This window comes from Apus apus, chromosome 2 (assembly GCF_020740795.1).
Source record: "Apus apus isolate bApuApu2 chromosome 2, bApuApu2.pri.cur, whole genome shotgun sequence".
NCBI lineage: Eukaryota > Metazoa > Chordata > Aves > Apodiformes > Apodidae > Apus > Apus apus.
The window spans coordinates 48,784,086-48,811,237 of record NC_067283.1 but is presented as its reverse complement, the minus strand read 5'-3'; the positions used below and the strand labels follow the sequence as shown (position 1 = coordinate 48,811,237).

The 27,152-nt window shown below is 40.2% G+C and overlaps 1 protein-coding gene across 1 annotated transcript; it reads left to right on the top strand.

Moving 5' to 3' along the window:
- Positions 1-4,191: 4,191 nt before the first annotated feature.
- Positions 4,192-27,152, top strand: DCLK3 (doublecortin like kinase 3). Its single transcript, XM_051611898.1, has 5 exons — positions 4,192-4,260; positions 17,859-19,738; positions 24,894-25,026; positions 25,836-26,003; positions 26,883-27,152. Exons 2-5 carry the CDS (start codon positions 18,284-18,286, stop codon positions 27,077-27,079), a joined length of 1,953 nt encoding a protein of 650 aa, XP_051467858.1. The 5' UTR covers positions 4,192-4,260; positions 17,859-18,283; the 3' UTR covers positions 27,080-27,152.

Below are 27,152 nucleotides of genomic sequence, written 5' to 3'. Positions count from 1 at the left end.
ACATTTGTATTTCAAGCTCTGTGTCTGCGAGAGTTACTCTAAGCCATGTGATGTGACAAAGTTTAATGTGTCCAACACAACCACCAGCTCCTAGGTGTTAGGAGTGTCCAAGCACCATTGGATATTCAGATCCATCTGAAAAGGATACACACATTTTTCTTTTCAGACTAAGGACAGATGATATTATGGTGCTGGGTTTTGAGACTTCAAACCTGATTTGCCTCCTCAAGGACAATTAGCAGGTTGGAAAACCATTGTGTATGAATGACTTTCACATACAAATGGCAAGCTAAAGTTGTTATTATTGAAACCACATTATGAAAAGGCTGCTTTTATGCTGATTTCTTCAATATTTTAGATTAGATTTCTGGACATTAGGAAGACAGCTCTCATCAGTCTATGTAAATAAACTGATTAAGCTTAAAGTAGGTGTCTTTATCTTGTCAACAGACAATCATAATGTATTTTAACATACATAAAACAAATAGAGGCTACTAAATAAATATAATTGATTTCTTCCTCTTTTTTTTGCTATTTTTTCCTCAGTTGATGTGGTAAGCATGTACAGGTGATTTACCATTTTCAAGCAATGTGTTGTGAAATCAGAATGAGCAATCATATCTGGGCTACAGCTTCATAAATCTACTATGAAAAATGTGGATTTTGTTTTAATGAAATTTTCCTCAGAACTTGATGTGAAATACACAAAATGCCATCTCCAAGCATGATCATCTAGAGAGAATAATTTTTCAGGAGGAGCAGTAGGAACTTAACGTTTTACAATTCTTGTCTAATTTAAGTACAGCCCTGAAAACAGAACAGGTGCCAGAAGAACTCTTGGTCTCAAGAGAGAGGAAGAGTGAGGAAAATTGTAGGTGATTTCTAACACAGAAAGATGTAATTGAGTTTAGGACAAGGTCAAATGTAGGTAGGATTTCTTCTCTAAAAGAGATTGAACATCCATTTCCAAGTGTGTACCAACACAGCTGTGGTCAGCTATAGGCATATGTAGATACTGTGTATGACCTGGGTGTGCAACACATGGAGACATGCATTTGACAAATTTCTGCTAAATAGTTATTAGCCTGTAATTTCAGTCTGTGAAATTAAGCATTCTGGAAGGTTATAAAGCTATTATTGAGAAGCAAATCTTGTGGTTCTTGTTTGTGCTTATTAAGAAATAGTAAGGAATTTGCAGACGGTTTAGTAGAGGAATAGGATATTTGAGATCACTGGCTGAAAGGTGTATTAAAGAGAAATCAGCTTCACTGGTTGGTTAAAAGGTGTATTAAAGGGAAATCAGCTTCACAGACTGTTTAAGACGGTGACAAATTTCCAGAGGCAAGTAGAAATGAGAGGCCCCCAGAAGTCTGCATTCACTCTTCATCTCTTTTTAACTCTACAATAAAAGATGTGAGTAGCACCGATAAGCCATGTTATATTCTTGTTTTGGAAACCAACTGCAGGGAGTAATACCAGATAATTAGGATTGATACTTAGCTCTTCTAAGGATTTTGCATCTAAAGACAGCAAATCCCTTTAACTGGTGTCATTATCCACATTTTACAGGTGGAAAAGGTCACACAGAGACAAGTGGAATAACCTGATGGAGGAGTCCTAGAGCCAGGAACTGAACACAGTCCCTGAATTCCTAAGACATTGAGACGCCAAGAACTGCAGGAACTGGTTTTACCGTTGTCTCAAGAACCATATGAAAGATGAGGAATAACAGAAGACACCTCCCATTGACTTTAGTGAAGCCAAGATTTCACATGGGCACTTAGTGTGGTAGAAGAAGCAGCCTGTTCTACCATATAAGCTATGCACATGAAAAAATAATGAAAACCAGCACTTCAGTTCTCCTCCTCCAGTTCTAATCCTGAAGATCTATTATTTGAAAATAACTTTGATACTCAGGGCAAACAAAGAGCGATGACCATAGGATTAACAAGCTCTAGGCAATGGCATAAGGCAGAAAAGAAAAGAAAAGAAAAGAAAAGAAAAGAAAAGAAAAGAAAAGAAAAGAAAAGAAAAGAAAAGAAAAGAAAAGAAAAGAAAAGAAAAGAAAAGAAAAGAAAAAAGAAAAGAAAAGAAAAGAAAAGAAAAGAAAAGAAAAGAAAAGAAAAGAAAAGAAAAGAAAAGGAGCTAAATATGGCATTAGAGAGTTTTTGAAATTTTAAACAAAGTGGAAGATTTCAAATGGAAGTGGAACTATGCTAATTTTTTAGATAGCAACTTGCTAATTTGGTATTATAACATGTTGCAGGCTTTGACAATCTGGGTTTTGAATTTTTTACATGACAGGTTTTGTCTATGCTTTTATTTTACATCATTTCATTCACCAGATAGTCTAGCAAAATATAAATGCTCTGTGTCAAAGAGCCAGAAAATATATCCATGTCTTTATACTCAACTCTTAAAAAGCACAGAGAAATACATTTCAGGAAAAATATCGATCAAGATGTATATTTACAGAAGTGTTTGTGTTAGACTGTGCTGCCTCAAAAAATATGAAATATTCTGGAAGTAAAATAATAGAAGACAAGTTTGTTAAATGGGGCAGCCAGACAAAGCTTTCAGTAAGTGACAGAAATTGGAGTATAGTGGATATAGCACATTATGCTTTGTCCTGTTCATACAGTTTGAGGACAGAATGATGGAACAGTAAGTCTTCTAGTCTTACCTACTTAATATCCTGGCCACTACATTTTATTCAATGATACTTGTGTAAGTCCAACTACTTCTTCTGGGATAAAACATATTTTCTACAGAGACATTTTATTTGGAGATTTTCCGAGAAGAAAACAGTTTCCCTCCGTAATTTGTGCCAATGATTACTCACTCCCATTAATAACATTTCTAATATGAATTTGTCTGTCTTCAGCTTCCAGACCTTGACTGTCTATTACTCTTTTCCTCTAAAAGATTAAAGAGCTTTTTAATTCCTGCTGTCTTTCCCGACAAAGGTATGTACATGCTGTTCTCAAATTACATCTCCTTCTTAGTTTGTTGTGAGGTCAGACTTCTTTTTTATACTATCCTTAAAACAGCTTTGTGGCTGGTCAGTTCACTCTCATATTTTTTCAAATGTGTCCTTAAGACTACATGTGCCAGATGTGCAGCCAGCAGCATCCCATGGGCAGCACAGGGAGATGAAATTATCTCCCTCGTCCTCCTCACCTTCTCATACTTTAAGAAGACGTTGGGCAACTAGTTGGTCACGCGTCCAACATAGGCTTTATTTACATCGCTTAGCACTCGTCTTTGTTAATCCAAGCCGCCTAAATGATTTACCAAGTCTACTTGGCACGTAAGGGGCTACAACAAAAGCGCCTGTGCTCATGAGCGGGCCTGCTGCTGTGCCTGGTGTCCCACCACCCGGGGAGCAGCCACGGGCACGCACGAAGGAAGCCCCACCGTGTAACAAACGGCTCAGCCAGGCAGGTGGGGGCCTGGCAGAGGCGGGAATCAGAAACTTGCAGCGTCATCAAATCATTTGGGTTGGAAAAGACCTTTAAGAGAATGGATTCCAACTGTTCACCTATCACACTGCCAAGTCCACCACTAAACCGTGTCCCTGCATCTACATGTCTGTTAAATACTTCCAGGGATGGCGACTCAGTGACTTCCCCGGGCAGCCTGGCCCAGTGCCCAACAACCCTTTCAGTGAAGACAGTTTTCCTAATATCCAGTCTAAACCTCCCCTACTGCAACAACTTCAGGCCCTTTCCTCTTCCTTCTATCGCTTGTTACTTGGGAAGAGAGACCAGCCTCCCACCTCGCTACAACCTCCTTTCAGGAAGTTCTAGGAAGCGATAAGGTCTCCCCTCAGCCTCCTTTTCTCCAGTGGCCGCAGCCGACCAGCAACAGCTCTGCCGGGAGCTGACAGAGGTTGCGGGGGGGGGTGGTTCTGGCACCGGGAGAAACGGGGCAAAGCAGCGCCCGAGGGCGGGCGCCTGAGGAGGCGGCGGCAGGGAGGGCTCCCCCGGCAGGGCTGCCCCAGGCAGCGGAGGTGTGGCCGTTGGTGCGGAGGTGTGGCCGTTGGTGTGGCCGTTACGCGGCGCCGCCTCCCCGGAGCGTGCCCTCCCTCCCTCCCTCCTATTGCCCTCCCAGGCGGGAGGCGGTGCGCGGAGAGTGCCGGTGCGGTGCGGTGCGGTGTGGTGCGGGCAGCCCCCCGGCAGCCCCCCGCCATGCCGGCCGCCGCGCCGCCCCCGCTGCACCCCGCGGCTGGCTCCTGCTGCCCCTACGGCCACTGCGCGGGTGAGTGATCCCTTCTTCCCCCCGCCACCCTCTCCCGGGGGTCAGCCACCGCGCCGCATCACCCCCCCCCCCACCCCCGCCAGGCAGGTCGCCAGTTGAGGGGTCTTTTTAGATTGGGGGTGTGTGTGTGTGTGTCGGAACTTCCTTCCCGGCTCCTGGCGGTGTCTGTGGGGATCTTGTGGTGACGTTTGGGCTTGTCCTGGGGGTTTGAGAGGGGCAGAGGAAGGGGCAATTCCCGCTTGGCGGTGGGATTGAGGCGAGGGCTTTGGGAGGAAAGGAAGGCTTTTTAAAAAGGGGGCTCCCAAAAGTGCGAAGTTGGGGTGGTTATTCCACCGTGCTCCTTCAGTTGCCTTTATTTATTTATTTATTATTTATTTCTGGGATGAAAGAGAAGCCCCCTTCCACCTCCGCTTTGTATCTTAGTGGAGATGAACGAAGTGGATTGGTTTGGGAAGCGGAACAAGAGGCCACCAAGAACACGGAGGGCGAGACCCTCTGCTGCTTCCCTCAGGGACGCCGGGTGGGGGTCAGGCTGTCTATGCTCCTTTTCCCGGGCTGGGGGAGCGCCTCAGCAGCCGTGCCAGGTACAGGAGCAAGCTCTGAAATCTGCACGTGAAGTCAGCGTTCGCTATTCCGACAGGCACGCACAGTTTTATCTGTACTGCAATTAAAGAAAAAAAAAAAAGGAAGGTGAGAAGTAACTTGCACTCTTAATAGTCTTAATAGGTGTGAGTGTAGTTCACTTGGAATGGATGCTTACGGGCTGCTCAGGGAGCGACGATGCTCCGCAAGCAAAGCAGATAGCATGCAAAGTAAAGCTCTTAAGCTGTTGTGCAACTGTGTTTTAACACACGCTTAAGGCTTGTGAATTTTCCCTCAGCTGGGAAATGGCTGGAGCTACGTGGGTTACAGGCGTGGGCTCAAAGGGTGGGGAGGTCTGTTGTGTCAGATGCCGATGCTCCGACATGTGGTAGCCAAACCCCTCTGGGGAAGAACGCTGGTTATGCCCTTGTATCCCCTGACTTCTGTAGTTACATCGGCTATGTTTGCTCCTATTTAATAACAGAACAGATATTAATAGGAGAAGTATTCCATAACTTTTCGCTGCACAGCGTTATTTTCTGCCTTCGTCAGGGGACATTCAGTACACAGTGTCAGCAGGACTCGATGGGCCACTGTTTTGAACTCATGGATGGAAACAACCCCATAAACTGAAACTTTTGTTACACTGTGTACTGATATGTTTCCTTTCTAAACTAAAACAAAAAAATAACAACAACCTCTGTAATAGTATAAAAATGTTTTCATGTTTCCTCTGAGCATTTAGACTGCAAACTATATTGTATGAGAGGATAATCTAAATATAATTGCCAAACCTGATGCTTCATCATGTGTACTTTTGCTACTAGCTTTATATAGAAATGAAAATCTCTATGTATGCATGTTTACATGCAAGTTTATATTCTTGTCTCTTTGCTCTTAAGTGCCGTCTGTCCCCCCCCCCCTTCCCCTCTTCTCCTTTCCTCTTAAGGCTTGTGTTTATTGTATGGTCTACATTCAGTTTTGACTTTGAAACGTTGAGAACCAGCATGGATTCCCAAAACAGTCAGCAAGTGAAGCCAACCATACACAACACATTATGGCTACTTTATGTAGGAGAAATGTAGTTATTGTAGCAACTCTGTCATGTTCTCTCTAAGAAGTGGATACATTTTGTATCTCAGGAAGCCGTCCTGTGGCTCTCCGGAAAGAAACTGATCCTGCAGAGTTAAGAGTCTCATTCTTGTAATGTAATGAGTCTAGGTCTCCTGAAATGGCATGACTCTTTCTACAAAAAACTTTTTTAGGATGTTAGGACACATCAGATGAGAGCTAGCTTCTGGTAAATCTCCATCTGTGTTTCATTAACCTGAATTGGTTAATTTGGCTGAAACTGTCAGCAATGATAAGATAACTTGCTTTAATTGAAGATATTGGCAGCTGTTCAAGCCTTAGAATTTGAGCTGTGCTGAAGTTACCTTGTCTTTATTGGTTTTATACACTCAAGTTAATTACCTCGGATGCTAACCTGGGTTTTAAATGTTTCTTTATCTGGTAGTGGCCCTATATGCTTTGTATCTGTCTGCACTGCTGCTTTTTCTAGTCATGTTCTGCAGAGCTTCACAGTTTTGGCATCTGCGGGACTTTTCAGCATGTGGTGACTAAAGGAAGTTGTGTGGGATTCATTTCCCCATTTCTAAGATTACTTACTTTAGTTTGTTTTCTGCAGAAGTACCTATAGTTTTGTAGAAATTGAGGAAGATGGTGATTCTTCTTTCTTTTCCAACAGTTAGAGGGCAAATTGAGTTGTTTTCTGTCACTCCTTTCCCTCTTTTCCTTTGATTTGATGATTAATAAACATTTAACAACATTTGAAATCAGCATTATATAGATTTTCTTGCAAATATAATTAACATCAGGACATTAGGGTGACTTCAGCAGCCTCAGTTAGATCTGATCCAGATCTCACTGAAAGTAATGTGAATCTTCTAATTAGCTTCAGTGCAACTAGGATCAGTGCTGAAAAAGCAGCAGTTGAAACAGGGGTGAATATGAGACTTGTCTTCTTAACAGTATGCTATTTTCCAGGATTTTCTTGTTTTCAGAGAGTCTGTCCTTTCGGAGTGTTCACCAGGTACTGGAAACAATGAAAAAAGGAGGGGGAACTACTGCCTCGATTTGGTTTAATGTAAATTTGGAATTTTCATAATGCAAATTTGTCATCTTACCTAGCAGTAGTTTGCCTCGCTTCCATTAGCAGCAAAGGCACATTTACCATCTTCCCTCTGTTGCTAATATAGTTTACTCAGTCTACTTATTGTAAGAATGCAAAACAGTTATTGATGTCCTGTATTCTTACAAGCAGCTCTTAGCAATATTTTGAAAGCAGTCTCCCATTCAATCAGTATTGCTAGCCTGCACAGAAACTGCAAGTTTTTAGTTTTCTTGTCACCCCAAATAATGTAGTTAATGGAAATGCTGAGAAACGTCTGGTGGTGTGAAAATCCTGATCTTTCTGCTTGTCATCATATTTTAAGTCTAATTATCACTTTCTTGGGGTTTTCCCTGAGAACCCTGTTTTCTTTTATAACTTCTGCAAAACAATTCATTTTGCCATGTTGACTTACTTCAATGTATGGGTCTCATCTGAAAGAGTGGTTCTGTAATAACGGGGTTAGAAATTCTGTGTTTATATGTGAGTTAACCTCTCTTAAATGTGCTGAATTTAAAAAAAACAAACAACAACAAAACCCAACACAACACTTTTGGGTAATTGTCCTTTTTGAAAACCAGATGGAGAATCAGACTCTGGCTGGGTCTTTCTTTTAGTTATGTAACAAGGTTATTGGTAATAAAGGATCTGGAAGCCTAATTAAACTTTCAGTGACACCTCTGTAAGCTCTCTTATTTTCACCGGGTTTGCTCAGTTGCAACAGATTAGTCATCAAGTTGAGATTTTGGAAGAAATGCAAATAAAGTCTCCCACAAGAAGAAACAGAATCCTGCTCCTTTGACTGAGGCAATCTCGGCTAATGGGATTAAAAAGCAGTGAAACCTTGCTTTATGATTAAACATGAATAATTGATTTGAAATATATGGTAGTTAGGAGTGAAGAGCATAAATGTGGAAGTGGAATTCCCTGTACACTGAGCCTCGAGAAGCACACAGAGGGCTTTGCCAGATGGATCCTGGCAAATATTGCAGTTCTGCAAGATGTTTTCCTTTCCCTCTGTCAGTTCTGTCCCTTCCCTGAAAGCTTCTTGTTGGAAGGTCCTGGACTGTAGAGCTCGCTTCCCTGGTTACTGGGGCAGACCCTAAAGCTGTCTAACTGCAGAAACCTGTCATGGCAGTTCCCAATAAAATACACAGCCTGTCATCTTTGAAAAAAATGAAATAAATGAGCAGTTTCATAATATTCTTTTTTTGGGTTTATGCAGGGTAGCTACTTAAACTGAGCCTCACACCTCCAAAGGCACTGATTCATTTCACGTGCAGTCTTACATTTCACTTAGTCTTTACAGATTATGCATCTGTATATTTCTTTAAAGGGCTTTCTTTATGCCAGTCTTTTAATTTACTACCCTTAAAATGTCAGAAAAAAAGATAAAGAAAGTGGGGTTCAGCTCCTAAAAAAAAAAAAAAAAGTAAAAATGATGACACTTTGGTGACTCATTACCAGACAACATGAAATCTTTACCTTCATCTGCTACTCTGGGGGTGATTCAACTCAGTTTAACACTAACACATGGCAATAGCCATCTGTGTTTGCTGTAAATATTTTTTTTTTTTTTAATTACAAATGGCTTGATTTAGAAAATCTGAAACTGTACAGTGGTGTGGCTGTAGGCCTGCAGGGGAAGGTGAGTGCCTAGGAAGGTGATATTTGCTGAACCACTCTTGCCTTGTTGGAAAAGGGACCATAATGCTGAGAGAGTGAACCAGGCTGCCCTGCAGCAGTCTGGCCCCTGCTACTCCCTCCTGTGGAGAACTGGACAGGAGAGGGCCAGGGAAGGCTGCAAAGGGGCTCTGAATATTTAGTGAAAAAAAGGGGGAAAAATCCCAACCAACAAAAAATCCCAACCAACAAAAAAAACCGAAACCAAACCCACCTGAAACCTCCACAAAAGTTTATCATCTTTAGGAGAAAGAAGCAAAGGTGGCTGCTAAATTTCATTTTTCCCTTGTGGCTCTTGTATGGTAAATACGGTCACATGTTGCTGCAAGCTGAGCCTCCTACATGCATTTCGCTGCAGAATGGCACCCACACTGGGGCTGGGGGTGACACAGAGGAACCATTCTCAGAATGGAAAAATCCAGAGCTCCTCTAGCCATAGCAAGGGATCCAATGTGGCCATCCATTCTCCCTCCTTCAGCTGAAGTCTAGCCAGCCTCAAGGTTTTCCACCCACGCTGTCTCTCCAGACAGTCCTTCCCATCTTAAGAGTTTCTTCACTACATCATCTGCCTGCTTTTTCAACTGCTGTGGTACTCTTTGCCCTCTAGGATCTCCCAAAACCTCAGAGGTTAGTGTCCCAAAACCGACAGTGAAAAGGGAGTGAGAGAAATGGGCAGGAAGAAGGGAATACAGTCCCTTCATTCTTTCTAGAGTGAATGTCTGGGGAAGAATGAGAATGGGCATTTTTGGGGATTGAAAAATTTGGAGTTCTCTAGCTTCCTGTTTGCATGACTTAATGGATGTTAATTTTATTCTTAAAATAAAAAGCAGATATGTTGACCATATGTTATAGGATGCAAAGTTTTGAAGTCTTGCCTACCCTTCCAAGGACAGGGAATGGGTACAAAGGTGTGCATCTCCTGTACTCTTGCACTCTAGGAGCAGCTACTAAGGACATTTTCTTTTCTTTGGTACTCACTTAATGGGACCAGACATTTGGCCTGGAGAAACTTTAGTTCTGTTCTTGATGTGTGGGAGTGAAGGAACCCAACTTGACACACAGCTGAATTTGCAGGGCTGACAGTTAAAAGAAAAATGGTATTTCCTGTGAATTTAAGCATTCTTGATGTGAAATGGTGAAAGATAATGAACTTGTAATCCCATCATACTAATTTTATAGGATCTTTTAGGGCTAAAACTGTATATTTATGAGATAGAGATATCATTCTGTTGAGTCTAATTTTTTTTTTTTTTTTACTGCGTGAGCCCAAATTATTTTTTCTTCAGTGAACTTAGAATACTGCCTGAGCTGCTGAGTGATTTTAGTTTTCTACAGATTGGGTTGGACTGGGTCAGCAGTTGATCTCCACTACACTAGTGCAGACTGGACATGGATATGCTGGCATGAGTATGACTGGAGATGCCCATTGGGGTAGCAGAAATGATGTTAGAGAAATTAAACAGGTTCCTTGTTTTTTTTTTTTGTGACAATAATAAAACAGTTTATGAAAGAGCCCAGCTGATAAACAGTATTTGTAATATTGAACATGGGCTTGTTTTCTTTCTGCACCAGTAGCTAACACAGATGATAATTCATACAAATAGCATGATGAGTTAATTTATTTATGTAACTGGATAAAATATGCTTTGGTCTTCTGAAAATACTTTGTCCTTATTTTATTTGGTCTAGTAAGCCATGGTTGTAATACTGGATGTTTTACAGTAATATTTTCTTGGATAGTATATTCTATAACTGCCTTTCCATCAAATGTATTCTGAACACAATTTATTCAATGTATTTGTTCAATGTATTTATAAAAAGGTATTTCTGCAAGGTCAGGTACTTAAAAGATTATTCAGGTTCCAAAGTTAAGCCTTTATGACTATTGCTTAGCAGTGCTGTCTCCTCAAACCCTGTTCCTGTGCATTAAAATATAAACATCAATTACACTATTAAATGCTGCTTTTTTCCCCACATGTCTCTGGCTCCATCAGTGCATATGATGGACAAAGCTTACCTAATGAGCATCTACTTACTGTTTACCCTGGCTTTCATGCCTTTCACTGCATGCCTGTTGTAACCTGCTGTTAATACAGGCTTATTAACTTGTGGGCTTTTCTGTCATGGTTATTGCTACAGCAACAAACATGAATTAGCATCTCCGTGATATCTGTAAAGACAGGGAATAAACTGCATTCAGTGGGAGTTGAGGTGCAAAAATAAAGTCAAAAGTACTTCATTTTGGGGAGGAAAGCAATTTGAGGTGCTCAGGTCCTGAATTTTGGGATAACTTAGCATTATCTGTGAGTTATGTTATTTTGCCTTGTGTCTAAAGTACCTCTTCCAGTATATTCTTTTGCAGCTGGGAGCACTGAGAAGGCTTGCATATCAGGTCTCAGGATATTGTTTTGATCATCAGAATGTAATCCTCCCTGAGAAATCTAGATTAAGTTGATTGCTTTGAATCCACATAGAATTAGTTGAGAGAAAATCCAGTTCTTCAGGGCTGCACTCCCTTACAGATAAACTGTTCTTCCTGTATTTTTTTACTACACACTCTTCAGCTCTTCTAATTACAGAGGTTAGGGTCTCTACAGACAACAGGTTATTTTATTTTTTTATGGCACAGTCCTGATTCCAACTTATCTGTAACAGAGGGCTGCACTGTACCCTGGAGCAGACATGAAAAACTGTGCACTTCTAAGCTATTTTGTATGCAAGGAGGAGGTGAATTCAGGTAATGCTGACAATTTTTTTTTGTCCTGTCTTAACAATGACCTTGGTAATGTTCTCTTAATGTAGTCACCTGTTTGTGTGCATGTAGTTTTTCCTGTTCTTAAAAAAAAAAAAGTCAAGATGAACTAATATGGTAAGTGACAACAAAAGCAAGTAGATATCCTTTAAGATGAACTGGAAAGGAGCAAACCATGTGAGGAAAGTTCTGTTGCTGGCCCCCAGCCCCATCCCTTTGTTTAAGTTCAGTATCCAACCTGACTTCCTGACATGTTTTATTCTCACCCTCATATTGTACTGCTTCCCTATTACAGTCTTCATCTGCTTCCAGTTTGTCTGCAAAGTTGCTGGAAGTTGTTATCAGCCAGTATCAAAGTTCATAGGAGTTGTTGCCAGTGTCTAGCTGTGGCCCTATTTGCTCCATTCCCTGCAGTCTGTCCTGATCCTTCTCATTACTCCTTTTTTTCTTATCCTTCCAGTCCAATTCTTCACTAGGTTTCCTTTTTCAGGTTCCATGTCTGGCCCTTCTACATGCTGCGTGGCTTCTGGATTGTGATACCAGAAGAGCAGTGCCCCTTCCAATTCCTCCACCTATTCCCAGCCCTCCTTTCCCTGCAACTTCCATGTCCTTCTCTCACCTCCCGCTGGAGCTGGGAGATTTCCCCAATCAACTTGCATTTTTAATCCCTTTACCATACCATGTTTTATAGGAAATTTCTAATCTTGTCTCCTTGTGGAGCCAGTTTGTCTTCTGTAACCCACAGGAGAACAGAGTGACTGCCCTTCTCTCTAGCCCTGTTTGTCTGTCTCTGTACATCTTTGTAGTCTTGGTTTACTTTGGTAGCAAAAACCTTGTGCTTCTGTGTTTTCTTCTTTCTGTCTCCTTTCTGGTAAGTGCTTTCAGTCTCCTTGGTTTCCCTTGTTGACTCAGCCTCTCTATGAGAAACCCAGCCACCTTTTCTCAATCCCAAACTTTTGATTCAGTTGTTCAACTTTTTCTTATTAACTCTACTGTCTCAGCCTGATAGCTGGTGGGATTTTTAGAAAGCAGACAGTGGCCTCCTACCAAAACATCTTGCATAATACCTCTGACTGCCACATGTTCAGATGTTCCTTTCTTTCACAATCTGCTCTGTCTGCTTTTGTATGAATTAAACAGCTTCTACACAGAGAAGCACCATGGAATTTCCAAGAAAACAGAGAGACAAACTGTCTTCTCAGTTCTGGTACTTAACCCTCATCTAGGGGTAATGGGTGGAAATTGGAGCATAGGAGGTTCAAGGTGAATATACGAAAAAATTTTTTTACTGTGAGAGTGACAGAGCACTGGAACAGGCTGCCCAGGGAGGTTGTGGAGTCTCCTTCACTGGAGACATTCAAAACCCACCTGGATGCATTCTTGTGTGATGTGCTCTAGGTAACCCTACTCTAGCAGGGGGGGTTGGACTAGATGATCCTTCGAGGTCCCTTCCAACCCCTGAGATTCTATGATTCTATGATCTAGCAGTTACTCAAGTAGCTGTTACAGGGGAAAAGACATTCTTGAAGCATGCTGGGGTGCTTAAGGTCCACCATACCTCTAAACTGTGTGAGCCTTTGGAGCTTGCTAAAGCTGGAACTAGCAGAGACTGTCTTGCCATGTTTGACACTATCTCAATCCAGTGCTTGTGAAATTTGACTTTCTTTTTCTCAGGACTTTACCTGGACAAAACTGACAAGTGCTGACTACCCTTTGTTGTTGCTGAAATAACCACCAGTCCTGACTCAAGCGAAATCTCTGCCCTAAAATGGTGTAAAGCATGAGTGGGAGGGAAGGAGAGAGAGGGTGCTACTGCTATAGCTCTTTAGAGGAAAACTCACCAGTAGCATTTCCAACAGTAGGGCTCTAAATAATGCCTATGTAAAATTCACTTGCTGTAAAAGGATGCTTGTGATCGTGTTTTGTTCCATGTAACTAATTTAGTACATTGAGACTTGTCATACTACTGCTCCAGTCTTGGGCACTAGCACTGTGCACTAGCCCTGAAAGCTGCCACATTTAATAATTTACAGCAAGAAGAGGAGATCAAGACGGTAAACTTCTGGAGGGCTCAGATTGCATCCTGGAGCTGACTCAAATGTGCACTGGTAACCTGTGTGAACTACATACTTGGCTGCTCTCAGTTAAAAGACCAGAAGTATTCTTCACCCTCACATACTTAAAGATATTTTGACACAAAAGTTTTTTATGTTCCAGTTAAGATGATTTTTTTTCCCCTATGGTCTTTTTTTTTTTTTTTTTTTTTTTTTTTTTTGCACACCCTCAGCAGGAATTGCTGAGGCTTAAGAAAATAAGATATTTTTTATTCTTTAAGTGCAGTTCTTTCTCTTCTCATTTGAAATAGTATTTTGTTTATGCTATATGAGGACAAATATATCAAAAGGTCTCCCAGATACATAATTTCTGTTACTTGCAACTTTACTTGCATGAAGAATGCTGCTAATGGTTTGGGGAGTTTTCATGGTCGCTTTTGTAAGTGGATGCTTTCTTATTGCTCCAAGGCCCTCTAAAGAAATTGCAGGGCTTAAATAACACCATCTTATTCACAAAACAGCTATGCCATAAATAGATCCTATTTCAGTGTTGCCTTCTGTTTTAAATTGTGTTGCAGTACTACTTGTAAAAAATTTAATTCCGCTGCAACCTGTGACTTGATAGCAGAATTAGCTGCTAGGTAAGCCATTCAGTTAATTACTGAAACTGTGATCTCAAGCAGGAGAGCCAAGAAGGAGCACAAGATGAGTGGAAATATTTTAATTAATGAACAAAAACTTACTGACTGGTCAAGAAAAGTGATAAATTTTGAAGGACAAATGGAGGCAGTACATTTTTAATTCCAAGAATAGGTTACCTCTGGCAGACCCTATTACTCTGCTGTTGTAAAGGGTGTAGTCAGGCAATTCCTTAAGATGCATTGAAGCTCTGCATACACACTTCATTCAGAGCTTCAGTCTTCTGAATTCACTTTATTTTACTCCAGGTCCAGAGTATAATCCAAAAAAATCCAGAAGGTCTTCTAGAAGAATTTATGTTTTCCTCCCTATGCCTTCCCTCATCTCAGTAGGATGAACTGTAACTGTCACAAATGGTTTGTGAATTGGCTTTTAAAAATGAACCATAGAACCTGTCCTCCCTGCAGCAACCATTTTCCCTCTAGGGAGCACTTGTTGTCTGGACAGTAGGTGCTTAAGTTCTTGGTCCTACTGCCAGTTTGAGCCCTCAAATGCTTGTTTGTCCCACCCTCCCTGCTACTCTAGGGACTTGGTGTGATCATTTACTCTACAAGACCATCATGTCTTCGTCATCTGGAGCTCTGTATCGCTATGTGAGTCCCAGTTGTTTTTGTTGTTTTTTCTGTGCCCACGTTCACAGCTTAGGTGGGACACATGGTGCTCTTGTCCAGCTGTGCTGCCTTACCCCCCTGCCCTTCCACAGCAACAGTCCTCAGCAGCCACCTCCTCAGCTATGCTGAGGACTGTTTGATAACCATTAGCTCTCAGTAAAGCCATAATAGAAAAAACACATTCTATTCTCTGATTTATGATTTGCCAGTACTCAGACTCATTGAAGTGTGTTTCTGATCCCACCTCCTGCTTCCTCTCTCTCCCACTTATATATAAATATGGAAACAAGATTTTGAAGCTATAGGATTTTTGTGTGTGACCTTTGAAGGCTTTCTAGAAATGCTTGTTTCTGCTTAAAGTGTGTGCACTTCCCTGACAGATTGAGGCTTGCTTCATGTGCATCAGTTAAAATAAATATAGCATAACTGGAAAATAGCATAAATTATGACTGAAATAGCTGTAACAGGAAATTGAAATGGATAGTCACTGTGACCACCACTACTTTGACAAAATTTGACACTTCCCCTTTTCTCAGAAAACATTAGGAGACTCCTTTATGCACTGATTTAAGGATTTATTTTTCATCTTACAAAAATATGCAGCATAATTCTTATTCTTAAACGGATGATATATAAACTTGTGGCCTGTGTCAAGCTGGTTTTGGCTAGGAATTAAGCTAGTTTAAAAAGCACAAAAATACATTCCCGAATTGCTCTTAAGAATTACATAAAGCTGTTCTTATTCCATCAGTTATAGAATTAAAAAAATAAATGAGGTTTCTGTTTCAAGCTTAGCCAATTTAGTGAAGAAAGAAACATAATTGATGTTTGGGTAATGGAAACAATCAACATGCAGCTAGATCCCTAAAATGAATGTTTTATAGAAAGGTGGGATAATAGCAGCATAGCTGGGAGAAACATAATCTGTGGGAAAAGGCATTATTAGGGCAGCATTGGTTTTATGTTGCAGCAGGTTTATAGGCAGTAAAAATGTCACGTGCTGTTCCCATAAGCAACATGATGCCTTGATGACAGTGAATACACAAGAATCTGGAAATGTTGATTAAATTCAGAGCTTCGGCGGTTCCTGGTAACCAACGTGTTCTGGAGTTGACTTAGATTTCAGAGAACTGTTATTACATCTGATTAGTACTTTTTTTTTTCTTCCCTATTCATAATAGGCTTTATTCTGGGTGGAATGTAAATACCTGATTGCTGAAAAATCACTAGCACATATGTAGTCTTCTTTTGCTAACAAGAGATGATCCTTAAAAAGCAGAATGAAGACAGAAATAACTTGTACAACCACCAAGCATTAGTCACACGTAGCTCTTATATAATGTTTACGTATTCAGTCAGCGTGCTGGCAGCTGGGTTTCTTTGTAATATTTATTTGAGGAGGTATCTGTCTCACTTGGCAGAGGAAGAAAATGAAGACAAGAGTTAAGGGGTGTGCTGGGGGGCTCACAGCACTTAGCTGGTGAGAGTACTGCAGCTAAGAAATGTCCATCATCATACATCAAACAAAGCCAACACAGAGTGTGGAGGTCTGTAGCAGTGTCTCCTAGTGTGCTTTTCCAACTCAAGCTCTGATCTTTTGGATAGATTACTATTGAAGCAAAGCAAGTTAACACTGCACCATTTGTTGTAGTTTCCCCTTTTGTTTGTTGTTCTAGGTGTGGAGGCGTATTTTCTCTTCATTATTATGCCTTGATAAAAAAGACAAATAAAAACACACAGTTTGAATTATTGGAAGTGACTTTTTGACAGTTGAAAATTGAAATCTAGTATGCTTAGCCTGGCCAGAGCTCTTACTCTAGCACCAACAGGAGCTCTTGTATGTGGAGGTTTTCCTTTGTGGAATTGCCCACTCCACTGTGACTACGCAATGTATGAAAATGGGTGGGATTTTCTGGAAGATAAGCCACTTGTGTATGGGATCTTCCTTGTAATGGTCAGTAATCATTCTGGCTGCTTTCTTTTGCCTTGGTTCTGTTAGTTCTTACATATTGAATGTTTGTTCCCAACTGAACCACAAGACTATTAAATGGAGTTGGAAGCACTCTCTGATCTCATTCTGAAAGTTTCTTTCTTGAGGCTGAAACAAATTGCATTATAATAAAGTTTTAATCTGACTAAGTACAAGAAATCAGAGAGCTTCAAGAGAACATTTTTTATTCTTAGGTTATTGTTGTGTTTATAGACAGTGAATTGTGTTGTAGCTTAGCTTGTCCGTAACCATGTATTATGTTTCCAGTTCTTACTTTTTTTTTTTTGGAATTACGCATAAAAAATGCTGCTTTCTTTGGTTGGTATTCTAAGATGAAATATTGGAGGGAAAATTATTAATGTCCCTTGAGGATATTCAGGACTTTGTGTGATTTTACATAATTTCTAGAATAAAAAAGTCAAACCAAAATACTGGAAAAGTAGGACTCCAGTTGTCAAACAAAAATAAGACAGACATTCTTTAAGGGGGGAAAAATATGTTACTATTAAATGTACTATAAAATTCCTTTAAAATTATAGCAGAAGTGGAGATAATGATTTGTAAGTAATGAAGGTTGCATGCACCTAGCCATCTGGTAGCAATTTTAAAACAGAAGCAATTAATTTGTTTTACTTCATGCAATGTAATTAAGAAACTTTTTTTGCCACAGGGTTTATAGAGGCTGACGTTGTAACTGGGGTCAGAAAAGAACTGAGTGAGTTCTTGGTAGGTAGATTCATTAAAGGATGCTAAAAAATCTGGATGCAATTCTGGCATAAGTAACCCCGTTTTTTTGAGGATTTCTGGGAAGATCTCTTTCTTTCCAATATTTTTTTTTTTTTTTTTTTCAACAGCATTTCTCTGTCTCAAGGTGCATTTACATTTTCTTACAAACTTGAAAATGTTTGTAGTTCCATGTATGTGGAGTAAATGCTTAGTGGCCATTAAAGTTCTTTGTAAGCATTGAGTGCACCTGTCCTTACTCTCTGGGGTCACATACACCAGAAAGATCTGATCATGCAAGATTAATAATATACCTACTCTGTGTTTGCTTTAGGATGCCAAGGATTGTTTGACCAGTCTTCACACAATGCAAGTTCAAAAGTAAAAGAGAGAAAACTACAAGGGACTTGTCCTCCTGTTGGTCATGGTAACTATGGAAAACCATGTTTGAGTGAAAGCAGCCACAGGTCCCCATTTTTTAATCCCCGTAATGGTTTTCACACCATACATTCAGAGCACAGTCCCGTGAAGCCAAGGATTATTACAGTGGTGAAACCTGGTGGACACACTCTCAGAAGGATAACCTTGCTTCTCAACAGGAGATCAGTCCAGACCTTTGAACAGCTGGTAGCTGACATTTCAGAAGCTCTGGGATTTCCACGCTGGAAGAATGACCGTGTGAGAAAGCTCTACAATCTGAGAGGCAGAGAAATCCGAAGCATTTCTGACTTCTTCAGGGAAGGTGATGCATTCATAGCTATGGGGAAGGAGCCCCTCACTTTGAAGAACCTGGAAGTAGTATTACAAGAACTTTATCCAGAAAATCCTTATGCTGCCGCTGCTGCCATTCAGAAGAATGAGGAACAGTCCCAAAAACTGAAGAGCAGGCTGTATGACACAGCTTTGAAAGTGGACAGTGGCTTTGATGAGACAGAAATGACCAAGAACTGCAGTGATGGCATGTCTCCCAAACTAGTGGCTGGACATGAAGGAAAAAGTCAAGCCAAGGCAAAGCAAGAGGAAAAAACGAGAACAAAAAAGAAGTGGACTAGAGGGAGCTGGAGTGGTGAACAAGGAGTGAAGCCTTCTAGAAAAACCCAAGAAAGTGAGAGGTACCTGAACCATGAGAGAAGTCTTGAGAAGGAATTAGAAGAGAGTTCAGAGGAGGTGGTGAGGTGTGAGAAATGTGAACAGGAGAGGCAGGCCAGACAGAAGTTACAACGGGAAAGACAGGCTGAGGCCTCATTTGAGAACAGAGACCTGAGCACAGGCGCATGTCAGAGGTACCATGTAGAAAGAAATGCAAAAATCAGGAACTGCCGAAAACCTTCAGAAACTTGTCTGGAAGGTAAGGAAGTTGGTTGGAAGGATAATGGCTGTAGGAGGATGTGGAAGCCCCTACATAGGAATGTTAATGAAGGTCTGGAGAAGCAAAAAAGGAGCACTGAGAAGGAAAGGGATGTGGAGAAACATGAAAACCATGGGAAGGAAGTAGTAAAAATCAAGAAGAATGCTGTAGAAGGGCTGCAGCTAACTCATGAAATGAAAGAAGAGAAAGGAAGTACCTGCATAATGAACCACAGTGGTTGGCTAAAGAAAGACACTCTGAGGGATACTGAGAAACCACTAAAAACACATAGAGAAGGACAAAGAGCTAAGGAGGAGGGTGCCAGAAGAGAGGGGAATATCATGTGTAGAGAGAGTGATGTGATACGAAGAGAAAAAACAGGGGAGCGGAGAGTCAGTAAAGAAGATAACAAGGCTCAGGGACTGGAAAGCACAAGCCGGAGGTATGCTATTAAAAACAGAACTGATGTGGAAAAACACTATGAGATTGGCAGAACTATTGGGGATGGGAATTTTGCAGTGGTGAAGGAATGTCGCCACTGTGACTCCAAGCAGATCTATGCCATGAAAATTGTTGATAAATCCAAGCTGAAGGGGAAAGAGGACATGATGGAAAGTGAAATACTGATCATTAGGAGTCTCTCTCATCCCAATATAGTAAGCTTAATTGAAGTGTATGAGACAGAAGCTGAGATCTACCTAATCCTGGAGTATGTCCCAGGAGGGGACTTATTTGATGCAATCATAGAAAGTGTGAAGTTCACAGAGCATGATGCTGCTGTCATGATCACCGACCTGTGTGAAGCACTGGTTTATATTCACAGCAAGAACATTGTCCACAGGGACCTCAAACCGGAGAATCTTCTGGTAAGTGTTGGCAAATGTTGTGTTTGTGCAAGAGGTGAATTTGTTTTCCTTATGGTTATGTATCTTTGAATGTTTTTAAGCAAATACTGTACAGAGATAATGTGCTGTGGCAATATTGTTTGGAAAAATGGGTACAGTTTTGAAGTGAAGTTACCATTACAGTTTACTTTATGAAGATCTGCTATGCATAGCAGATAACAGTGCTTGCAGATAGAAATTGAAATAAAAATGACCTGTCTTTCAAGCATAGTGAGCATTTGCATTTTTCTGGAAATCAGACCTGTTACTTAACATCTGACTTTTAGGTATGCAAGGATGACTTTTTTTTTTTTTTTTTTTTTTTTTTTTTTTTCATTGAACAGGTACGGAATCATAAGGGATCTTCCTTGCAGAGCAAAATCTATTAAAATGGTTAATTTAGATTATTTGTTTGGTGGACCTTTTGTGCACTGCAGTCACACATCCTGCAGAATGCTGTGCCAGTTTGCTGCTTTGGCAGCAGATAGATTTCTATCTTGTGACAATTTATTTTCTTAGGAGTGTAGTATGATGCAGGTGATAGAAACAATCCACCAGAAAATGTGAGTGTTTTGGTGAAATACAGTAAGTACTAAAGTCAGCTCAGATACTAACTTCATGCCAAAGAGAAGAGTTCTTTTTTTCAACACATTTCTTGGGCTACGCACTTTGCATCCGGTGCTGAAGTTGATAGTTACTCACATGTGTGAATATAAATAGAAAAGTTTGCTGTGTTGACGCTTGACAAGAGACCCATTGTAGAACAGTAACAGTAAGCAACTCTCCCTTGCTAATTGTGTTACACACTAGTACTAGGGCTCCAAATTTCCAGACAGATACCAAATATTTGCCAGTGTCTAACAAATCAGATTTGAGCTGCTGGTGGAAGCACATAGTTAGCAAGAAAAAGGTAGTAAGAGATTTAGTCTCCTGTCAGTTCAGTTTTTCACAGGAACCAATTTTGGAAAGAAGTAAATGTGAATTTCTGGAGAAGAGCAAGAGTGCAGCCTGTACGACATGCAGAGGGTGACCAAGGTCGGGCCTGAAAGTTTTACTTCCAAACCTTTTGACTTACCAGTGCCATCAGCAGTAGTTTCCTGCTATGTATCCTACTTAGTTTGATGAAAATCCCTGGTGTATGGTCTGTGTTTAAGTAAAAAACAGTGAGTGCAGGGGGCTGGTTTGCAAGAAGTATCCATCTGGGCCCCACCTTTTTTTGGGCCTTTGCCATTAGAACAAAACCTCCCTTTGAACTGCAGGGCTTTCTTCCAGAGGCTGATATTCCATTATGAGCCAGGCTCTGCTCCTCCTTATTTGCTGAAAATAAGCTAGTGCATGTGAAACACCTGTGACTTAATGCTTCATTTCTCTCTGTAATATGTAGTCATCACAGTGATGCTGCTAAGCAAAGAGGCGTGATACAGGTTGGTTCTGATTGTTTTCACATTTAGTTCATTTAGTTCATGTTACTCAAACACTATGGGATAGAATTGTACCTATTCCAGTTTCACCTTCTGCTAATTGGCCATGTACACCTGTATTAATATAATTTACATGAAGGATTCTTTTGAAATTTAGTCTGTTCAACAAGCCAAATGAGTTTAGAAGTCTTGATAGTATTGGAGATCTTGTGTGCTAACTTAGAAATGTCCCTATAAATTCAGGATATTTGAGCAGTTTTCTGGCTTTTCTGACTTTTTAACTGCTGTTTCTGACCCCTTAGAGTGGGCAGTAGCAGCAGAGTAGGATTGAGAGATGCCACTGAGCTTGACAACAGCCAGTGCTGAACAGTAACAGAAAGTACTGAAGCAAATCTCATGGGTTCATCTGCTGATGGTGGGTCAGGGGCTGGGGACAGACTTCTGGAGAGGAAGGGCAGTGCTGGAAATGCTGGCATCCTGCAGGGATATCCTTGGTTGTGGGATACCTTTTGCTTTAGATTCCTACACTGCTGGTGTTAAAGTCTGAATTTGTCTCCATAGACTTTCTTTGTACACAGAGAGAAACAGGTACATACTTTTGGTCGGGTGAATCCTGTCCTTTCTTGTCAGCTGTTTTTCCATACTTACTAACCTTTTCCAGCAAATAGGGAATGGAAGAGGAAAGATCCTTAGTCTGTTTTACTAAGGAAATGTTTGTTTACTGTAAACCTGCTTTGTGTGAGAATCTAACCATGCTCCTAGTGACTTTTGAACCTACTGTCTAATGTCCATCAGAGCTGACAGAAAAGCAGCTAAGTGGGGAAAAGCTATTTCCATAAGTTTATTTAAAATAAGCAGCTTTTGAAAGAAGGGAAAAAGTTTCTGTCCCTACAGAGGACAAAAAGTGGAAATGCTGTTCGATATCTAGTGAATTGCAAAATTATTGACAAAAGGGAGAGTTGGAAACCTGGTTTAATTATTAGTTCACAGCACTATGGTTCCTCTTATGGAACTGTCCCTCTAGTTATGAACTTTTATAACACTCCATCATCCTTTCTTGTTTTCCCTCTCCCTCTTTCACTGCCATCTGCCCACAATGGTCAGACTCCTTGCAGCATAGTTGTGAGCCAGAAGGGCTGTGACTTGTGCTACAAAACTAAAATCTGTTTCACAGCTGATGTGAAGATAGCTCTCTGACTGCCCCCCCGGGGCCCCTACTAACAGAATCACCTCATTTGGGACTAGGTTTTCAGTAAGAAAACCTTTTCTGCCAAGGATGAGCAATGTGTTGTGGTTAGTCCCACGAAAGAAGCCAGTCACTTCTATAATGCTACCTGGAGGACAAGAATTTGTTATTGACGTTTATAGCTAAAAGATTGTTTAATTCTTGACTTGAGTGAGAAATTAATTGCAAAATGTATTGATATTTTCCCAGATTATAGCTGTAAAAGACACAAAGTCACCTCCTTGCTCCCTTTTACGAGGGGAGTTGTATTCGTGACTATGTCCTCATCTCCTTGTGTACTTCCCAAACATACTAATGTGGTAATTGTTCAACACTCAGCTTCATAAATAATGTATTACAGCTTTTTATGCATTTGAGCTTTTTTCTTCCTGCCCCCTTTTTTTCTTTCTCTAAAATCTTCTTATATATATGGGAACTTCTATTATAGCCTTTCTGTCCTTTAACTTTGCTTTTGTGACACTATTTACATACACACAAAGCAATATTTACATATACACAAAGCACTGTCAGATGTTTCCCTGTGCATTTGAGTTAAAATCCTGTTTAACCAGTTACTTGTCAAGAGCTTTCAGTGTGATAAACCTACCTAGGGAATTTTCTGTAAGATTTTTCTCAAAGATTCTTCTAGTTAGCAGCAATGGGTATCTCAAACTCAAATGTGTAATCAGTGCTTTTTTTTTAGCTCTACCTATTTCTAATATATAAAACATCTCATGAACTAGCTTGCTTTTGTGATGTATAGGAGAATCTGTGCTATGGACATATGTCCATACAGAGAAGTATTAATGCTATTAATCATCGTCCTAAACACCCTAATGGATTTCTAAAGGTAGATATGAAAACAAACAGGAGCATGAAGAACTGGGAGAACTGAGCAGGCAGGAGAAAAGGAAAGATCAATTTATGCCTTCTTTGGAGATGAACTTGGCTGTGTATTAGTGTATTATAATGTGACAGGTAGAAATCCTCAAGCAATATTCTAATATCTTGCTCTGGCATCTGCATTTAAGAGTGTAGTGAGCAGTTCTGACTGTCTTTAGTCCAAGACCACCAGGACATATGTAGCTGCATAGCCTGAAGTGGTTGTCTTTCTTACAGAAAGTGAACTGAACACTAGTCTCCACTATCTCAGTTAACTCTATAGGCAAGTAAGATGAGGCAGCGCTTTTAAATGGACTTTTGGAACCATTTTTTGTAGTCTTGAATACAGAAGCAGGAGTAGCTGTCTTTTAGGTGTCATAGTTAAGGCTAGTAGTTTCATTTAATGTTACCATTTTTGCTTTGTTATCACTGTTGCTCAGAGCACATACTGTAGATGACAGAGGCTAGATTTCTCTTGGGTAGGTTGTACACTTCTGTGATACTGCTATGAGCCTGACCTCAAGAAGGAATAAAATCAACCTGAGGCTTTTGTTTCTACAGCGAAGCATATTTGCATGTGGAAGGTGATTCTAGGTGATGGAAATGTAGGCTGGAGAGTACAAAGTTGGATGTTGAAGGGAATGCTCACTCTGTCCAACCTGACTTTGTGTTGTTCCGAGCATAGTGTTAGTGAAGATACTGAGGACTTCTGGACTGAGGTTTTCAGGCATGCTGGCAGGTTACATGCTGTCTTTGAAATTATTGTCACAAAGCTGTGAAAATACACCCGCGGTGCATGCTGTTCTTACCTGTTTGGTTCTTAAGTAAAATGAAAGCTCGGTGGTTTTGTCCTGAAAGGACAGATGGCACAGTGTTGCCACCTTGTGCTATGATGAGGGATTAAGAGTCTGGCATCCTGATAGAAGAAGGTACAACAGTGTGTTTTACAAAGCAAGACATATCCTGCTGATTTTGGGACACGGATTAAGACCAGTGTGTTCTCCACCATCCCCACCCCTTTGCTGGTTTTTAAAAATGTATATAAACATTTCAGTATTATTTGTCTTGCTACATTAGCATGCAAGGTGTTAGTTGAAATTCCACATGACATAATTTTATTATATAATTTTAAAAACTTTATTTATACAATAGGAAAATAGATTTATGCTTTTATTTTCATTGAACATATAACACTGAGCATTTCAGTTGTGAGTTTTTGCAGCATTCAAAATGCCCACAGCATTCTTCTTAGCTTTCCAAAGGAAAAAGAAGAGTTTACTTTCCCAAAATGAAATAATAACATTGAATTGACTCTTGGTTATTTTTTGTATCCCTCCTCTTCATTTCTTGGAAATAACAGCACGCCAGAGTTTGTAGAACAAAGTTTTTTTATTATTGCTTGTCCTCTTAAGTATTTGCACCCTCTTAGTATACGGTGGGAAAAACCACTTTCTGAATACAGTTTGTCAAAATACTGTTTCCATTTCATGTTGGTTTACTCACAGGTGCTATTATTAGAACTTCTTCCTGTTTAATATTAACTATTTCCTTTATCTTTTGCTGTATTAAAATACATCTAGACTGTTTATTTATTTTTCATTAAATATAGGTTCAGCATAATGCAGATAAATCTACTACTTTGAAACTGGCAGATTTTGGCCTTGCAAAGCAGGTTACAAAACCCATATTTACTGTGTGTGGAACACCAACATATGTTGCCCCTGAGATACTTGCTGAGAAGGGTGAGTATATATATTTATAATTTGTCATAAATCATGTAGTTAGTCTGAGCTTTCTAATTGTGGAAATAATTCAGAATGTTTCAACCTACTGATATGCCTTTGTAGGGTAGGAGGCTGGCTAGCAGTGTAATCCATGAAATGAAACATTTTGGTTTTCAATAAACACAAACATGACATCAGTCATGTTTGCATTATTAATGTCTGTGGTAATCTAACACTGATTTCCAAGCAGACAAGCCATAATATACCATAGATGGTAATTGCTGAAGTGGGGAAATGATCGAAAGTTCATGTCTCAACCTGAGGGTTGCAATCAATAGAAATTTTGGAGATTTCATACCCGAAAGGATTCAGACCTGAAAAGGAGTCAGTTTTGTTGATGATTCAAGCAAAGCTATTTCTGGTTTTGTTCTGTGAGAGCCGGAATGCATATCTCCGCTTATATCCAGTTTCAATGGAAACTTGGCACTCAGTGCTTTTTTGAAGGGAATCTGAAGAGGACTATTTTAGAAATCTATGCTGTGTTTTTTCAATTAGTCTCTAATTGACACTGGTCTAGTGAGACACTGTTTATGAAACATGTTGAAGCAAAGAGACACTTTGTGAGAGCTGTAGTTATTAAGAGGCAGAACAGCTCAGCTTGTATGCATGGTGTACCAGCCACTTATTCTTCTGTTGACTTCATCTGTTTGAGAAACTGGGCAGAGCTTCTGTATTTCTTGGAAAAGAGAATGAAAAAGAAACAGTTACTTACCAGTTGTGAATTTTCCTTCTAAAACAGGACTTTTGGTTTGTCTTTTCTTCCTCAGGCTATGGGCTTGAAGTAGATATGTGGGCAGCTGGTGTGATCCTTTACATTCTGCTCTGCGGTTTTCCCCCTTTTCGCAGTCAGGAACGTGATCAGGAAGAGCTGTTTAAGATCATACAGCTGGGTCACTATGAGTTCCTTTCCCCATACTGGGACAATATTTCTGCAGGTAAGATTTAGCAAGTATAGCAGATTGAGACATGACAGACTTGTTCCTTGGAATGGGAAAAACTTGTTTTTTTTTTCAGGACAGTGAGCTCAATGAATTTGGCAGTGTCTTGCAGGTCTCTTTTGTGTCATTCTCTGTTTGTTTTAAATGTGAATTTAGTCCCCTGGTAGTATCAATGGCTGCGAATCCAAATATTAGGTCTGATTGATTTAATGTATTACTCCTTTTCTGAGGCAAGGATTTTCCTCACCTTGTTTATATGAATTGTCTTTGTGGAAAACCGTACCAAAATAATGTCCAGGGTTACGTTAGATTTTAAAGATGTATGCAAAAATCTCAAAAGCTGAGAATGAAATCCTACCTCTGCAGAATGCAGTGTGAATTTTTTGTTGAGAACAATAGGGCACATGTTATTTTTTTGTTGTTGTTGTTGTTCTTGCAGGCCAGCATAGCGACTTCTGTGCACTTTCCAAACTCAGAAACCCTAAAACCCTTCTCTCCCTACTGTCTTTTAAAGAACATGCTCAACAGCATTCTACAACTTTTATGCTCCTTGAGGGATGAGATACCCAATTCAAATTCTTAATTCGATCCTAATTAGTCAAGCCTGATGCCTTCAGCATGCTTTCAAGATTACATTCCCTTCACTTTCTCTCTTTCTGAAGGGAAGAATTATATCAGTAAAAGATACGCTGGAGATTAAACATCTCCTGTCACTAGGTCTAAAGCCAGCTGTTAGAATATCTCCTTAGGTTATAGCCGCAAAAGTCGTTATGGTAAAACTAGTAAGAAAAAATAAGAAGGACCTTTTGTGTAGGTATAACTGTCAGCATCATTGCAGTGCTGATCTTTTCCCCTCTCTCTTTTCTTCAATAATAGCAGCAAAAGACCTCATAACCAGGCTGTTGATAGTGGATCCCCAGAAGCGCTACACAGCACGACAAGTACTTCAGCACCCTTGGATCAGAACAGCTGGAAAAACTAACAGCAGAAATTTGCAGAGGGAAGTGACAATAAATATCGAGCGTCATTTCCGGGCCCAGCGCCGGAAGGAAGTTGCAGTTGAGGACACATGAAATCTCTTCAAGACTCTATTAGTCTTCTTTTTATGTGATTAATAAATTATTTATCTTTTCTTTTTTGAATTAA